Here is an 18,694-nt window from a genome sequence, read left to right on the forward strand (position 1 = left end):
AGTGTTTATTAAAATACATTTCATTTTCAAGATGTAATAGAATCTACAGATACTGTGTATATACTTTTTGGGGGACATCCTATATTTAGGTTAACATCTTTTTGGACATATTTCATTTTGACAAGGTTGATAAGATTGTTCTGCTTATCAACAAGTGAACTGCTGAAAATGAGCAGCTGAAGATTCAAATTTTTTAAATCTTGAAAACAACTTTTAAAAATGAACACATATGGCCTTTTGGCAAAGGAGCTAAGGCACCTCTATGAAAGAGTCTGCCATTATGTAGATGTTTCCAATTTAAAACTATATTAAAATCTAGCATAGCATTTAAACTGAATTTCAAAAACAGAACTCACATTGTATTTCTTTCATTAAACTTTATTCAAAGTAAAAAATTCCCAACAATTATGATTGCCAGTTAGGAAATTTGTTTTTGAAATCTATATTAATATTTCTAGACTACTCACACTTTTGTTCCATTTCTTTCATTTCTTCAGGAGGAATTTTCAATTTGTCAATATGTTCTCTAACAACACTTGCCCATTTCTGTAAAGAATCCAAAGCAGTCCAAGGCTTTGACATATCAACAACCAGCATAATTAGAGTGTCCTTCAGAGAAATGGCATCCAGTGAAAATTTCAGGAGGCCCTTGTGATACAGATCTCCATCTAAGATCCACACATTACATCTTGTTTGATCTACAACAGACACAGGAAAGTTACCAAGGCAACAGGATTAAGTTATTTCATCATCCAACTAACAATACTTGGTAGTTCAGATCATCTCCACAGGAGATGCCTCTTTTGACAAAGTTCAACTACTTAGGTCATATCTACCAATTTAGTAAAGGCCTATCAAATATTCAGGGAAATGATTTAACTGCCAACATGGAACACCAGCATCCTCTACTTCATATTTCTTAATCCCAAACCACAGACTGAATAACATGTTGCTATTCTTACCAGCAGCAGATAGAGCCATGCATATTCAAGATATTATATATAAAAATGAGAAGGCAAGTGATCTATAGAAGAAAAAAATGGTTGATCAGATAAGAAAAGCTGGGGAGATGACATTTTTATGTCAAAAAATGAAAAGGAGATAAAGGGGAGTCAGCAAACAATCATGGGATACTATTATTTCATCATCTGAGAGAAAATGAACTGAAAATTGATATCCTTCAATGAGAGCAAGAAAGCTGGTCTGCACAGCAGAATACATTAGGATGTTTAAAAGTATCACTATATGAATCCCAATCCCAAACCAATAAACATATGCCTAAACATAACTATTTACCGATTGGCATGACATAGTAGGACTCTTAGTGAAAAACGGCACACTCAAGACTAATATGAGCAGCAGTGCACCTTGGAAAGACTTCAGAAAACTTAGGTTACAAATAGATGATATTCACCATCCCTGTCTTCATCATGAACATTTAAGTACAAATATTCCAATCCTCTTCCTTTCTTGTACTCCTCTATTCCCTGAATTTTTCTTATTAAGCTTGTTTTCCCAGCTCCATCTTCACCTGTAAAAAAAGAACAAATCTTTTAAATTATAATATGGAACACACACACATATGCTTTCTAGTGTAAAGTGAAAAACCTAATTGGAACTAGCTTCAATCAAAAGGGTAATTTGATGGAAAATAATCAGGAAACCATAGAGTTGAAGAGGCAGACATTGCCTCCAGGATTTTCCCTCCCGGTGTCTCTGTTCCTCTTTTTAAGTCTCTGGTTCTATCCTATTATAAATGGCTTCCTCTGTGGGTATTTTTCAGGAAGCTCAACTCATGTCATCACAGTTTAATCTACAAGGAATAAAATACTCTCAGTTTTCAGTTTGAAGAATATCAGGTAAACACTCTTAAAAATATTAATAACAGCCCTAACCGGTTTGGCTCAGAGGATAGAGCATCAGCCTGTGGACTGAAGGGTCCCAGGTTCAATTCAGGTCAAGGGCATGTACATGTACGTTGGTTGCGGGCACATCCCCAGTAGGGGGGGTGCAGGAGGCAGCTGATTGAAGTTTCTCTCTCATCGATGTTTCTAACTCTCTATCCTTCTCCCTTCCTCTCTGTAAAAAAATCAGTAAAATATATTTTTAAAAATACTCATTTCTATTAAAAATATTAATAACAAAACACTCATATGATTTAAACTTGGCACAAGTTTTAAAAGTTTAAAACTAGGCTAGCTATCCAATGTTTTGGTGAGGATTTTTTAAAAATTGTGACTTTATTTAAATACTACATGTTACTGTTTCATAAACTTATATAGCTATTAGCAATATTATGTTAATAGTAGTTCCTTGGATCTAAGGACTTATTCCTGGAGATTCATGAGTTCTCTGAGAATTTAAAAATTGTTTTCATGTTCATGTTAAGTTTTTTAAAAATTATATATATCTTAGATCTTCTGAATGACCATCTTTATATTTAAATGCTGCAACAAGACTGCAGTACCCACCTCTGCATTGGTATTTATAACCCTACTGTGCCAAGCTGAGACAGAACAAGCATGCCAAACTAAAAAAAAGTGTCATAGAGCTGTCAGTTCTATATTCAGTTGTACTGGCCAGACTGGTTCTTTTTATGAACCATTTTCCAACACTTCATAGCAATAAATAGCTTTAAATAGACAATAAAGAACTTTTCATTAGATGAGTACTTATTTTTTTAGTACTATTATTGTAGTGTACTATTAAAACAGCCCATCAAAATAACAGATTGGGTGGAAAACAGTAATATGCATGATAATGACAATGATTCCTATGATGATCCATAATACTTAAAAATGAAAATAATAAAGTAAAATACGTAAGTATTTATGTCTACTATTAAACCCAAATGGCATTTAATTTCAGTAAACATATATATATTTCTTCTTTTTTTTAATCCTCACCCAAGAAGTGAGGATATTTTTTCCGTCGATTTTTAGAGAGTGGAAGAGAACAGGGAGGGCAAGAGAGAAACATTGATATGGGATTGGTTGCTTCCTGGTCTAGGGGCAGAGATAGAACCTGCAACCCAGGTACATGCCCTTGACTGAGAATCAAACCTGTGACCATCCAGTGTGCAGGATGACGCTCTAACCACTTTGCAAAACCGGCCAGGACAGTTCTATAGTTTTAATGGCATTTAATTTATAATTCATTTTAGTTTTATAATTGTTCAAGAACTATAAACAAAAAGAATTTAAAGAATTTATACCTATTCACCTCAATAGCATGAAAATTAGACAAAAATAATTTAAGTCACTGGGTAAGGAGGTCTATGAAAACCTTTTACAGGGAGTCTGACTAGGCAGAGAAGAGGCTCCTTATGGCAGTGAAACTATTCTGTATAAACCAGTGATGGTGATCCTTTTGAGCTCGGCGTGTCAACATTTTGAAAAACCCTAACTTAACTCTGGTGCCGTGTCACATATAGAAATTTTTTGATATTTGCAACCATAGTAAAATAAAGACTTTCATTTTTGATATTTATTTTATATACTTAAATGCCATTTAACAAAGAAAAATCAACCAAAAAAATGAGTTCGCGTGTCACCTCTGACACGCGTGTCATAGGTTCGCCATCACTGGTATAAACTATAATGGTAACTACATGTCATTATACATTTGTGAAAACCCATATAATGTACACCACCATGAGAGAACCCTCTTGTAAACTATGGACTGCAGGTGATAACTGAAAGGTTAAACTGGATAGGGTCTGTCTAACAATAACAAGTCAATGTCAGTTCATTGATTGTGATAAATGTGACACTGTGTGGGATGTCGATAATGGGGGAAGTTTTGCAAATGTGGGGACAGGGAATATTCAGAAACTCTCTGTGCTTCCCACTCAATTTTGCTGTGAACCTAAACCTGCTCTAAAAAATAAAGTTTATTAACTTAAAAAAGTACCTGAGCCTGTCCTAGAAAAAAAGAAGAATCAAGATTTTTCTTATGGCAGGTTACTTTCCTGAAAGGAATCCTCTGAGTTAAAATGACACCAACTGAAAAAATGATTATCCCACAGAAATAATATTATGTACTGTAAGCAAAAATTTAGTGCCCAGACTTATGATAGAAGCTTACAACAATACAATGTTCAAAAAGAATTTTCTAAAGTATATATAGATCCGTAAAAATAGGCAGTAATTACATGAAACTTCATTTAATTTGACACAAGAATAAAAACCATAATATCAGCTAGAAATAATCACTGATAATTTGGTTATCTCTATTGGTGATACCATGAGTGATTCTTTAAATAACAAGTTTGCATCTTCCTTTTAGTTGATCTAATTCCAATTTTAAAGGTTTAATAGGCTCAGAACAGATTCTGAGCCCAAATTCATGACATCAAAAATATTGTCAATCTTAACCACATATGCTCACTATTTTAAGTTCTTGCAACCAGCACTAGAGCATAGATATTTCCTTTTTCTAAGGACTGAATATATAAGATACTCTTGAGACCACAGTGCTTATTTTTCATCATTCATTTTACTGGACTTATGGTTCTCAAAAATCTATCAGACTCACCCGGGGGGCTGGTTAAAGCACACACACTGCTGGACCTCACCTCCTGAGGTTCTGATTCAGTAAGCCAGGGGTGCGGCCTGAGAATCTCCATTTCTAACAACTTCCCAGTGTCGAGAACCAGTGCAATAGACTTACTACACTAAGCCAAGCAATAGGAATACAAATATCCTTATGTCAAAGTCACTGTCCTCTAGGAGCTCATAAATTTGAGAGAGAAAACAAACAGGATATGATTTCAAGATACTGTCATTAGGACCACACTAGAGATTAGTGACAAACTAGGAAGCCAGCCCTAAGGGAGTATTCTGGTTTTGCTTGGAACTCAGAAAGGGTTTTGAAGAGAAGGTAACACTTTAGCCAAATCTTGTACTGAAGTGTTAATGAGCCATGGAAGAGTTAGTCAAAGTAAGGAAAGCATATACAGAGGCTGGAGGCAAACAAGTGTCCTTCTAGAAAGGACAAATAATTTGCATGCACGAAATTTAAAATGTAAGGGGAAAAGAAGCCAGAAAGTGAGAACAAATAGGGGATGCAGATCATGAAGGGCATGTTATGCCAAGCTGAGATGGTTAAACTTTATCCTGAAGATAATGGGAAGCCACTGGCAGTGTTTCGGTATTTTGGAAAGACCACTATGGCAAAAGTGTGAAAAACTAACTGACAACGGTAGGTTTAGTAGTAAGGAGACTAGATAAGAGACTATTATTGGAGTCCTCCACAAAATGAGGTAGGACTGAACTAAGGTATTAGCCTGGGAGTGGGGACAGCTGCCCTGGAAGGCTGACTTGATTGGGAGTTAGCAGAGATGAGAAAGGCATAGAAGTCAGACAAGACTCTCCATTGTTACAACTTCAGTAACACTGCCCTCTCCTATTCTACCACTTACACTGATGAGGTCGGACCTAACTCTTCCCTGCACATTGCTCTTTTATCCCCACCCCACATTTGTGTTCCCCAGCATTCCTTCTTCAGTCCTCTACTCTTCTCGCTGCACATGGAACTCCAGGAGGATCTCCATGCATGATTTCAATACCACCTATAACCTAGTGACCCACAGATTTCCTTCCAGGCCCAGCCTCTTCTGAACTGCTTGCTAGATGTAACTACTTGGGTGTCCCATAAATACCTCAAATCTCAACATGCACAAAAGCAGTATCATTATCTTGTCACCTTTCCCCAACACACTCACTTATACAATTATTAACATAAGACTCCAACCTCAAGGCCTTTATAGCCACTGTTTCCTCTACCTAGAACATGCTCTCTTCAGAAATCCATATGTTGCTTAACCTTTTTCCTACCTTCCCCCAACCATCATTTCCTCAGGCAGGCTGTCCCTAACCACCTGATTTAAAATCACAACTGCCCAACATTCCTATATGCCTTCCTATATGTTTTACTTTTTTTCCATTGAGCTTACGAACATAATACATATTTTACTTATGTATTTCCCCTACCCCCAAAAGCTCCAGAGGAACAGGTATTTTGTGTTTTCTTTGCTGCTGCAGCCCCAGTGCCCAGAGAGTGCCTGTGACTAAATCAGCTTTAGTGGCCAAACCATTTAAGAAAAAAATCACTGAATTCCAAGTTATTTATAAAACAGCACATAGTGCCTAATAGTTTGAGGAGTTAAAAAAAACCAAAAACTACATATGTATTTCATTGTATGCAATTAATATACCTTTCAAGTAGCAAGTAGGGCAATGGAGCCTGAGTGATTTCAAACACTGATGAAAGAATTCATCAGCCGATTGTCAATCAACTGTAAGAAAGCTTTATCTTCAGTTCCTTGGCCTTCAGCTGGCAGTGAAACAGACATACCAGCTTTGCATGTGCCAGCCAAATAGTTAATGATCTGTAAACATACACTTCCACAAATAGAGTTCCTACTTAAACAAGCTAATACAAAAGTACTTCTATAAAGCAAATAACCCTTTAGTAATGATGTTAAAATTATTCTCTAAATATTTTTATCTAAATTTACTTATATTAAATTTTCTTAAAGAAGGATATCTTTAAAAAAAATCAAAACATTTCATTAGATCAAATTCTTTTCTAATAAAGCCATTTTCACGCCCTCATCCCAGTATTGGGAAACTTCCTATAAAGAACTAGGTAGCAAATATCTTAGTCTTTGCAGGTTACATAAGGTCTCTGTCACATATTCATCTTTGTGTTCTTCCTCCCCCCGCCCCCCCCCCCCCGCAACTCTTAAAAATGTGAATAAACAAACCCCATTCTTAGCTTGCTGGCCACATAAAAATAGCATACAGGCCAAAGCCTGTCCCAGTAGATAGACCAAAGGAGGAAAGGCTTGTTAATCAGATTACAGTGAAATTCTCCATAGCAAATAAACCTGTATTCCAAATTATCTGTCTGAACCAAGTCCAAATTAGTCACTCTCTGTGAGCCAAGTATAAGATCCAAGTACTTCAGTTTTACCATAAAGCAATAACAGCCATCAAGTCTCACTTCTTCGCTCAAATTTGAAAGCCAAATTGATTACAAAAGAAAATCTCCTTAAACAGTCACCAAAACAGTGTAGGAGTAAAGGTGTGCTCATAATACTGTTTTATCTCCCCAACAGATCTCTAATTCAACAACAAGATGTAATGTCCATAAACTTTACAATGATAGTTATCAAACAGATTAAAAACAAGAAGATTAAGAAGATATAATTTCTAACTGCAGCATTGTACCATTATTTGAAGAACCTGGACAAGTCAGGTATTTCCATTTGTTCCCCCCACCCCTCTTCTAAATAGAGGTGGTAAGACCAGGCACTATGGTGATGGCTTTAAAGCTATGTAACTATTACTATTCATTACTTCTTGATCAATGATACATTAGAAAGAAAATTCCTTTATAAGTCAATGGTGTTTTAAAAAGACGTAAAAACATTAGCCATGTAAAAATGAGCAGTCAAAGCAAAAACACTTCAGTATACAATACATTAATAATAGTTATCTTGAACACTTCAATGTATGCCACTGTTTGAAGTGTTTTACAAACATCTCATATAATCCTCATGATAATCCTAAAAGGTAAATATTATAGTCTGAAAGATTAAGCAACTTGCTAAAGAAAGGTTATGATCTGAATCCAGTAATGCTCCTAAACCCTATGACACTACCATTGTTCCTAGAGCAGCTTCTAGTCTTGACCAGCTCAAGATTAGCAGGGATGCCGAAACGGGTTTGGCTCAGTGGATAGAGCGTCGGCCTGCGGACTGAAAGGTCCCAGGTTCGATTCCGGTCAAGGGCATGTACCTGGGTTGCGGGCACATCCCCAGTAGGAGATGTGCAGGAGGCGGCTGATCGATGTTTCTCTCTCATCGATGTTTCTAACTCTCTATCTCTCTCCCTTCCTCTCTGTTAAAAATCAATAAAATATATATTAAAAAAAAAAAAAAGATTAGCAGGGATGACAAAAGGTAAAATTAAGCAGTACTCTGCCTTCCTTTTCTCCGTTTCCTCCCCTGTTGTCCTGAAGGCTAAAGTACTATACTCTTCTTGCTCTGCACAGGTTTGTGTGCCTGATGCCTGCATTCTACACAGAGCTTTGATTCACATTTCCTTACCTCTGTTGGACACATTATGATTCATAGCATCTTGACAATCTTAATCAGAACAGAGAGAATTCTAGCCGGCCATATTCCTTCTTTATCCAAGTGAGATATCAACATTGTAAAGTTGACATTTTTGATTTGGCCTTGCATGATGTAAAGTAAATTATCCTATTTTATCTGAAAGCTCTGATGACAAAAGCTATGAGGGGTCTTCACTGGAACTACTTTTGAGCTCAGACCTTCTACATGGCCTCCCATAGGTTATCTGGATGACCCAGGCAACATGGGGGCTTTGGTCTGCTCCCCATTTCACAGAGTGTCCCCTCCCTTGTCTCAGTCAGCAAGACTGGGAGAGGCTGTTGTTAACTAGCTGCAGCATCTGTACCCGGTGGTTGCAGATAAACATTTATGCATGGCTGTTCAAGACTACATCCTTCCAATACGTTAAGGAGTGCCTATATAATGGAAAGTTAGACCAGTGGTTGGCAAAACGCGGCTCGCGAGCCACATGCGCCTCTTTGGCCACTTGAGTGTGGCTCTTCCACAAAATACCACGTGCGGGTGCGCAAGTACAGTGCGATTGAAATTTCGTGGCCCATGCGCAGAAGTCAGTATTTTGTGGAAGAGCCACACTCAAGGGGCCAAAGAGCCGCATGTGGCTCGCGAGCCACAGTTTGCTGACCACTGAGTTAGACAAACCCAATTTTGAATCCTAGCTCAGCTAGGGCTCAAAATCGTCTTCTGTAAAACAGTGAACATGCTATATAATAAAACACTTATCAGAACACCCAAGTAACAGGAATACCAGTAATACATGTTTCCATCCCATTGGCTGGCCAAGGCCCTACCTTTGAATACTATCATTCAGCAAGCCACATTACATAAAAAAATAAGAACTTGTACTTTCTCATTTCCCTCACGCTCACAGACTGACTAGACATGAACTGGAAACTACTGTTTAATTCAACAAACATTTACAAAGGCCAATAAATGCTAATCCCAATGGTTATTAACAGTTCCTATGCTCCCAAAGGTCAAAGTCACACTTAAGCAATAATGCTTTATCAACAAATTTGATACATATTCTACAATTAAATTGACTTTAAATTAAGTTGGCAATTTTTAACCTACCGACCAGATAGGCAAAGATTAAAATGAATAATGCTCAGCATTGCCAATTATGCTAGACAAACAAATACTCTCAAATACTGATGGTGGGAATGTAAATGGTACAATATTCCCAGAAGACTGTTTGGTAATATATACTAGTATAACGGCTTAAAAGATATATACTTTTGACCTAGCAATTCAACTTACAGGAATTTATCCCAAAGAATACTGAGCAAATAGAAAATAAAGTATAACCATAAATAATCTACCAATCAATTATTATTATGGTATAGCCATAGATGTTATTCAGTCACTGGAAGGGAGAAATCCATATCTACTGCCATTTAAAAACAACCCTGATTCATAAAACAAATTTTAAAAATCTGATTTCAAAACAGTATATAAGGTATCAATGAGCCTGTTTTGGTTAAATACACACATAGAAAAAATGAAGTGATTATCTCTAGATGATGGGATCATACATTTTGATTTCTTTGTCAAATTTTTCTCTCTCTAGCAAAAAATATGTAACACTTATATGATTTAAAATAATGAGTCCTAATTTTGAGATGAAGATGTTTTAGACATACTTTCTTTTCCTTCTTTTAACCCCACGAAGTCTGGAAGAACCTCAATGAGCATGTAAAGAGGTTATTATTTGCCCACAATCCCCCAGCTTCAAATGGTAGGAAGGCTGACTACCAGACCTGGTAAGTCTAGGTAAGGACTCCACCAAACCTGAGCTGCCATGGTCCTTTTCACCAAGTTTTTACTGCATCACCTTCCTTTGTCCACAGCCGCCAGTGTTTTCTCCTCCCTACTCTACTTAGCAAAATTTTATTCAGATACCACCATTTCATCAAAATAATATGTGACCCTTTTACCAATTATTTCATGCTGATATATTTGATTTTTACTATTTTGAACCTTTTCCCACAGGAGTTTATAAGCTCCTGGAGGGTAGGGACCAAGTCCTAGCCCTACTTTTCCCCATATGACTCAGCAAAGTATTTTATGCACAGCACGTTCTGATGAATGTTTGATGAATAAATGAATAAAGAGGTAACCTGTGAGGTCTAACAGCCACTGTTCTGGTTTTACAAATAAAATAAAGCCCAAAAAGGTTAGTTCATGGTCACTCACTAATTAATAAAAGATAGAGTCCCATGCTGAATTTGGGTCCTTTCTTTTTCCTAACTCAAAGCTCTTCTCAGTTTTGCGTTTTCAAAGTTCTTTTGCTGACATTTTCTCATGTGGATTTCACACCAGCTGAATTACCACTCTAGCCTGATGGTCTTTAATCCCAGCTTCTCAGAAGATTAACAGTTTCAGACTGAACAATCTCATCTTTAGAGTCAGGCCTCACATAGAAAACCATCCACTTCTTCTCCAAGCTTGTCTGGCTCAGTGGATAGAGCATGGGCCTTGGGACTGAAGGGTTCTGGGTTCAATTATGGTCAAGGGCATATGCCTGGGTTGTGGGCTCAGTCCCCAGTAGTGGGCGTGCAGGAGGCAGCCAATCAATGCTTCTCTCTCATCATTGTTTCTATTTCTCCCTCTCCCTTACTCTCTAAAATCAATAAAAAATATATATTAAAAAAAAAGAAAAACATCCACTTCTCCACAAGTCACTTCTCGAAACAGATCTCTAGTTCCACCATGTATGTACATGTTGAGGTTTCCTACTTGCAATACTTCAAGCATAATAGAAGCTAGTTTTATTCCTGAATAAGAAAGAAGACAGTTTCAAACATACTTCCTGCCCTGGCCGGTTTGGCTCAGTGGATAGAGCGTCAGCCTGCGGACTCAAGGGTCCCGGGTTCGATTCCGGCCAGGGGCATGTACCTTGGTTGCGGGCACATGCCCAGTGGGGAGTGTCCAGGAGGCAGCTGATGGATGTTTCTCTCTCTCATCGATGTTTCTAACTCTCTATCCCTCTCCCTTCCTCTCTGTAAAAAGTCAATAAAACATATTTAAAAAAAAACACCAAACAAACATACTTCCTGATGATGTTCAGCATTATGTGGGTTTTTTTGGCTGCACACTATCCTGAACTAGTGCCTTCAGGGAAAAATCTAGAGACTCTAGATTTCTTCCCGGTGTGGAATCAAACAGCCCACAACTACAAGGACATACTTTATTAATTAATATGTTAATTCTTCAAAATGTTTCTTTAAATATATTTAATAACTCAAAAGCTTTAGAATTTAAAAATATTTGACTGTCAGATCAGACATTAGCGATCACTAAATCCAAATATCTTTTTAAAGTCTTTATTGTTGAAAGTTTTACAGATTTAAATCCAAATATCTTTTTTTTTTAATATTTTATTGATTTTTTTTTTTTTACAGAGAGGAAGGAAGAGGGATAGAGAGTTAGAAACATCGATGCGAGAAACATCGATCAGCTGCCTCCTGCACACTCCCTATTGGGGATGTGCCTGCAACCAAGGTACATGCCCTTGACTGGAATCGAACCTGGTACCCTTCAGTCTGCAGTCTGACGCTCTAGCCACTGAGCCAAACTGGTTAGGGCTAAATCCAAATATCTTAATTTACAGATGATAAAGATAAAACACACATGATTTACCAAAGGGCCAGCTAGTTTTCATTAATCCATGCTACCTCAAATCAGAAAGTGATATTGATGATCTATCTATAAGCCAGGGGTCCAGGTCTCCATAAGTTATCTTAGTAGACAATGAATTCAATTAATCTAAAGCAAGGAGATTTTTTGCAATGAAACTGATACAACAGAAGAATCAGATTAAATTCCTTAATAACTGCTAAACACCTTCTTACGTTTCCTACGAAGAAAGCTCTCTTTTCCTCTAGGGAGCTAGTCCAGCATATAGGTTAAGAATGCTGACTCTTGCCGAAACAGGTTTGGCTCAGTGGATAGAGCGTCGGCCTGCGGACTGAAGGGTCCCAGGTTCGATTCCGGTCAAGGGCATGTACCTGGGTTGCGGGCACATCCCCAGTAGGAGATGAGCAGGAGGCAGCTGATCGATGTTTCTCTCTCATCTATGTTTCTAACTCTCTATCCCTCTCCCTTCCTTTCTGTAAAAAAATCAATAAAATATATTAAAAAAAAAAAAAAAGAATGCTGACTCTGGGTCCAGGCTGCACAATTTAGAATTCTTACGTTGCCTCTTTCTGGCTGTGTAACCCTATGGCAATTTACTTAACAGCTCTGTGTCTACTTCTTGATGTTTAAAGGAATAATCAGAGTATGTAAACAATCCTACATGGGTAGTACATGTAAGTATTCTATTAATATTAGTCATTATTATTATAATTATTATTTCCCTTAGGGAGTTTTCTTATCAAAACATGGGAAAGTAACCAAGATATGAAGAAAGTACTCTTAAAAGCAGCTATTAATATGTAATTACGATCACTGTAGTAAAATATTGATTAAACATGAAGGGTAAAATTGAAAAAATAGTCCCTAAAAGGACAATTTATGAGTCAAATCCTACTTAATAAACATGCACAAACACACACAAAACATGCAGAAGAAGTTTTGCCTTTGATGTTAAAAAACAAACTTTGCTGAAGCTCTTTCTCAATGGTTAAACACTAATGTCACAGTGTTTGGGGGTTTCGATAGGGGTCAGGCCTCGGTAGTTAAATGACTGCTTAACCACAAGTGCAACAGCCAGAGTGATGTCTCTTACTAAGCTACATCCTAGAATTCCACAAATATTTGAATTTCAATTTCACTCAAAGATAGCCCTTTTTTTAAATCTTCACCTGAGGATATTTTTTCCACTGATTTTTAGAGAAAGTGGAAGGGAGGGAGAAAGCGGGGGAGAGAAACATCGATGTTAGAGAGATACATCAGTTGGTTGTCTCCGTACACACCCTGACTGGGGGCCTGGGATCAAACCTGTAACCCAGGTACTACCCTTGACCAGAATCGAACCCGACACCCTTTGGTTCGAGGGACAATGCTCTAATCACTGAGCCAGAGCCGAAGACAGCCTTTTAAAGTTAATGCAGTAGGAAGAGTACATAGCACTCTCCCTTGCAGGAACTTCTATCAAGTTGGAAAGTCATGCCAGAGTCACAGAACACAGGATCTCTATAGCTATGTGACCTGGGAACACTCACTTAAAAGGTCTCTAAAATTCATTACCTCATCCAAAAACTGGCGCTAACATCTATCTTCCAGGTTTGGGGTGAGGGGAGTGGATGTAGGGGGAACAAGGAGAATGAGGAGGTAAACTAAGATTTATATGAAAATGCTTCGAGAACAGCTCACACATTGCCAATCCTGACCCTTTTCTCCCATAGGCAATGAATGAGAGAGGAGGACAAGTAGCAAGCTAAGGTTAAACTGCAATTTGTGTCTAGGATACATTAAGCTTTGATCATCATTCCTATTCTAGGTTGTTTCTGGAAATGTAAAACCTTGTTATAGTCTCAGATTTGTTTTTTAAATGTGGGACTCCAGATATCCCCATAATTCATGAAAGGCATATTAGGGTCAATCATCCTCCTGCCTAGCAGCTTCAAACTCCTAACAAAGAAAACCACAATCCCTATTGATATCCTTTTTTCCCTCAACCAGCACAGACGGAATGCTGCCATAGTAAAATGTCTTTAAGAAATCTTTAGGGGTATTTTAGGAAATTAATCCTATTTCTACAATCAGTATAAAAATCTATTAGCTTCTTCCAAAGCTAAAAAGACTTTGATGAAAATCCCAATAGCACTCAAATAAAAATTTTGCATTTCAAGCTCGTATAACTTGATATTAAATGGAGCTTTATAAACTAGTAAGCTCATAAAAAAGGAAATTTAATCTATCCTAAGTATGGAGGAATGGAAGAGTCTGGGGCCTCTAAATACACTCAGTCCCATGCACTGACCCAGAGTCAAAAGCAGGGTGTTTTTATTTAAAGCATGCTAAAAAAAAAAAAAAAAAAAAATGGTGCAACTTCAGTGCAAATCAGAAACATCAAGAAATGAACGAAACTGTCACTTTTGTTTCATGACAAACAGAACCATCCAAGTAATATCTAATGCACAGGAATAACTGGGAGGAACTTATAAAATAAAAACAAAATTCAGGAATCTTATCTTTACAATGGCAATATTTGAAAAGAAGTCTTATTTAACTTTAATTAAATATAATTCACTTCAATGAAGTCATTGTCTTAAGTCCACTCTAATATACTAATCAACAGTAATTTAAATTAGTAAATTTCAAAATATTTTCTGGATTTTTTATTTATTTTTGCTTTTGGATCCTAATCTATCCTTGCCATATAAATATCACTGATGCAGGCACTAATTCAATTTTTTAAAAAAAGAGTTCTGAGAAAATATTTTCTAATCCAGTTAAAACAAATCCACCATAAAAAGTCACTGTGCTGTTATAACTTGACCTGACCCTAGGAGGTAGGCATTTTTAATTCTACAACATCCATTTTAAAGATGAAGAAACTGAGGTTTATAGATGTAAAATCATGCTTAAGATCACTCAGCTAGTAAGGTGAAAACTCATTTTCCAACTAGCTACGTGGAACCTCTAAAAGAACAGAACTTCACTAAGCACATTCTAGCGTGGCAGCAGTTCATGCGAAAGAAGTAATCTGCTTCTATCGAAACACACCTATTAAAAGCAGACCCTGTCAAATAGGTTTGACCTGTTTCCTATTTTTAGATGTACACAGCAAAAAAATGTCTGGAGACATCAATAACCAAACTTTTAAAATTTAACCATCATCTTCTAAGCCAGAACCTCACATGTGAAAATAGGGTAGAAATACCGCATGTGTAAATGACTCAGGAGCCACGCCTGTGAAAACATGAAGCTGTGAATTGTTGTCCCTCGCTGCCCTCTACCCCACCCCCAGAATCAATCAAGAAACAAAATACATAACTTCCAGAGAACAAACAAGAGATCACAGAACAGGCAGGAGAATTGAGCCATGAGACCAGGCTCCTCGGTCCATCCCTTTGGCCCCAGGGGCTGCGCTCTAAAGGTGCTCTACTGCCGTTTATAAATTTCACAATTGTGACGGTTAGAGAGGCGGCTGCAACATGAGCCCACATTGTCCGTGAAAAAAGCTGAAGGAGAACATTTTATCCCGACTCCCAGGTCCCATTTCTAGCTTCTCTGTCAATTATACAAAGAGGCGGCTATTAAAGATTAATGGCATGCATGCCATTTGCACTGGAGCTCTCTCCAGAACGAGCCTCCTGCTACCGATTTTTGTGACGAGAGGGAAAAGGTCCTTATTTTCTAGATAAACCCCAAGCCACTGGAACCGCTCCGATAGGCTGCCGGCTTCTGTCCTTGCCAGAGGTGGCTGCTCGGGCCTCCCACAGGCAGGGGAGGTGGAAGAGCTCGGGAAGGGCGGGTCCCCGCAGGTCCCGGGGCAGGGGTCCGGGTTCTTCGCTCCCCCCCCAGCTGTCAGCCACAGGTCGGCGGCGGGGCGGGGCGGGGCCCGGGTCCACAGTCCGCACAAAGCGAGCTGGCGGGCGGCGGGCGGCGGGCGGACCGGACCCGGCGGGATGGGGGCCGGTGGGGCGGGGTGGAGCGAGGCGAGGAGGTGCAGGAGGGGGACACTTACCCAGCAGCAGGACGTTCTTCCCCGCGGGGAGCTTGGATCGCGAGCGGGTGGAGACCTCGCTGAGGATGCAGGACCTAACGGGGAGCAAGGCGCACGCTGAGGCCGGGGGCTGAGGCCACCGCCCGGGAGGGAGGGATGGACACGGCCTCGGCGCGCCTGGGCGGGGGCTGCGGAGGACGCAGTGGCCTGGGCCCGGCGCCGAGCTCGGGCGGGCACGGATCCCCAGGCGCCCGCAGGGCCGGGAGTGCTAGCGGGGACCCCGGGAGGGGTGGGGTCGTTACCAAAGGTTCTGCCCGTCCTCGTCGTCGCCTGCTGCAGCGCCGCCGTTGCCCGAGGTTAGCTCGTTGGCCAAGGAGCCGCCCGTGTAAGTCGAGGCTAATCCCGGTGGAGAAGAGCCGAAGGAGCTGACTCGCCCCACAGCCGCCATTTTGGTCGGGAATCACACCACTCCCGGCAAAGCTGAATGAGCGAGGCGGCCGCGGCGGCGGCAGCGGCGGCGGGAACCCGGATATGGAGCGTTCGGCGCACGGGAGCGGGGCGTGGCCTGTGGGGGCGGAGTCCGGGCTCTGCAGGGACTGAAGGGAGGGTGCGAGCACGGACTGCGCGTGCGCCACAGGCTGGCGGGCGCAGAGGGGGGTGTGCGTGCGCGTGCGCGCGTGCGCGTGCGCCGCGTACGGCCGAGGAGCCCGATCGGTGCTGCAGCCCTGCTCCGCTGAACTCAGCATGTTGAACTGCTTCGCGCCTCCCCGCTCGCAGCCCAGGGCTGCATCAGGGCGGAGTGGGGTGTGTCAGGTGAACAGTGCTCCCTCCCATTCTTCAGTTGGGTCCACCAACCCCGCAGCCGGCGTGGGATTCCTGCGCTGCCATTGCCGTTCCACCGTTCAGGCTCAGCGCCTGGTTCCCAGCCTACACCAGGGCTTCACCGGCGCCTACCGGGAAATGGGCCGCTCCGCTGCAAAAGAGGCCGCCGTGGTGTAGCCCGGGGTTTGCAGTGTTGTTTTGGCCCCCGGTTTCTGGGCTCTCCGCCTTCTCAGGTGGCAACGTGTTCCTCAAACCTTTGTTCCCCCATCAGGAGCAGATTCCCCCAGCTCCTAAGCAGCTGCATGACAAAAAAAAAAAAAAAAAAAGTGCGTTGGCGAGACTTGTTTTAATGGCCAGGATTTTTGCAGGAGACGCTCCTGATGAGATTCGAAAAGATCCACTAGGTGAGTTATTCATCCATCCATCCAGTCAACAGACGTTTTATTCAACACTTAACAATGGCAGGCGCAGTTGGTACCGGGAATACACAGATGGAAAAAAAAAAAAAGTAACCTAAAACAGCTGTAAAATAACCCCCTTTCGATCGAAACTTTACTGGTTAAAAATATTTGAATGTCGAGCCCCATGTCCAGAAAGAGTTGTCGGTCAAAGGCTCTATTCTAGGACACCTTGTCAGAGCAGTTGCTTAAAATAATCTGGCCTTTGTGCATTTTCACCGTCAACTTGCATTTGAAGATCACCTGGTAATATATGACCTCATCAGTTCCGTTAGGCTAGTGAGAAAATCCACAGCTAGAGGCTGCTTGCTGTACATTAACGTTGCGGTTAGCCTGAAAGGCTTTGGAAGCTGGCAAATCAGAGTTCGGTCTTAGCTCAGTCAGTTACTGGCCATGTAACCTTAGACACGTCCCTTAACCTCGCTGAGTCTCGGTTTCCTTAGCTGTACGATGGGGATAAGAAGGACCTAGAATTGTTAGGAAGATGAAGATGATTCCGGTAAAATGGCTCAGACCAGTGACTGACACATTTTAAGTGCTCAATACATGTTTATGATTAATAACTGATGTTTACCTTTCAAACCAGTAATATCTGACCAAACCCTGGAACTGAAGGGCCCAATGAACTCCTGCAGCTAAAACTCTTCATTTTTTGTGTGTTTGTTTGTTTGTTTGTATGATTAGGAGAGGAACCAGAACCCTGTCTTGGAATCCCAGGCTTTCTATGGTGACGAGCAGGATGGGGACTCCCAGGGGGGGGGGAGCTGGGACTTGAAGTCACTGTTGTAAAGAACTGTGTACTGCACTTGGCCCCTCAGAGTCCATGCACTGTGTATACTTTATTCCCTCAGTCATCTTTTTTCCTAACCATTTCCCCCTCAATTTTGTTTACATACAGAGTTGTCAGTTCCATATCATATTTACTTATTCTGGGAAGTATTAATTTTATAACAGTGTCAGGCCGCTAATGCCCCATGACTTCTAGATGCCCAGCTACCTACTTATATTGAGGTCAAAGTTGTATTCCTTGTGGTTTTATAATATCCCTATCCAGCATTATTCCATTAAGATAGCTGGCAAGAGCCCAGCCAGCGTGGTTCAGTGGTTGAGCATCAACCTATGAACCAGGAGGTCACAGTTCAATTCCCGGGTACATGACCGGGGTTATGGGCTCGATCCCCAGTGTGGGGCGTGCAGGAAGCAGCTGATCAATGATTCTCTCTCATCATTGATGTTTCTCTCTCTCTCTCTCTCTCTCTCTCTCTCTCTCTCTCTCTCTTCCTCTCTGAAATCAATCAAAATAATAATAAATAAAAGAATAATCCATACTCTTACACTGAAAGCAATCCCTCCATTTTTGCACTAAATTCCATCTTCTGTCCTCAACTCAAGGACATTGCTCCAACAATTCTTCCCCTTCTTTCTCTATATAATCATTTATTGATCTCCACTGGCTCATTTCCATTAGCATACAAATATGCTATTAATTCTCCCATCTTAAAAAAATTTTTTTCTCTTAACCCTACTCCTTGACTAGTTACTGCTACATTTTCCCCACTCCCTTTAACAGCAAAACTTTTTAAAATAGTTGTCTTTATTGACTATCTTCAATTTTCTCCCCCCTTGCCCTTATCA

At 40.3% G+C, this 18,694-nt stretch overlaps 1 protein-coding gene across 1 annotated transcript in view; it reads right to left on the reverse strand.

Moving 5' to 3' along the window:
* DYNC1LI1 (dynein cytoplasmic 1 light intermediate chain 1) overlaps positions 1-16,346 on the reverse strand; it is a 33,891-nt gene extending 17,545 nt beyond the window's left edge. Inside the window, exons 1-4 of the mRNA XM_081105845.1 lie at positions 16,082-16,346; positions 15,801-15,874; positions 1,415-1,531; positions 468-698 (exon numbers count right to left, since the gene is read on the reverse strand). Coding sequence (XP_080961971.1) covers positions 468-698; positions 1,415-1,531; positions 15,801-15,874; positions 16,082-16,227 — 568 coding nt within the window. The 5' untranslated portion in view covers positions 16,228-16,346. The remainder of the gene's footprint in view (positions 1-467; positions 699-1,414; positions 1,532-15,800; positions 15,875-16,081) is intronic.
* Positions 16,347-18,694: the final 2,348 nt, after the last annotated feature.

The sequence above is a fragment of the Myotis nattereri genome, assembly GCF_964212035.1.
Source record: "Myotis nattereri genome assembly, chromosome: 14".
Taxonomy (NCBI): Eukaryota; Metazoa; Chordata; class Mammalia; order Chiroptera; family Vespertilionidae; genus Myotis; species Myotis nattereri.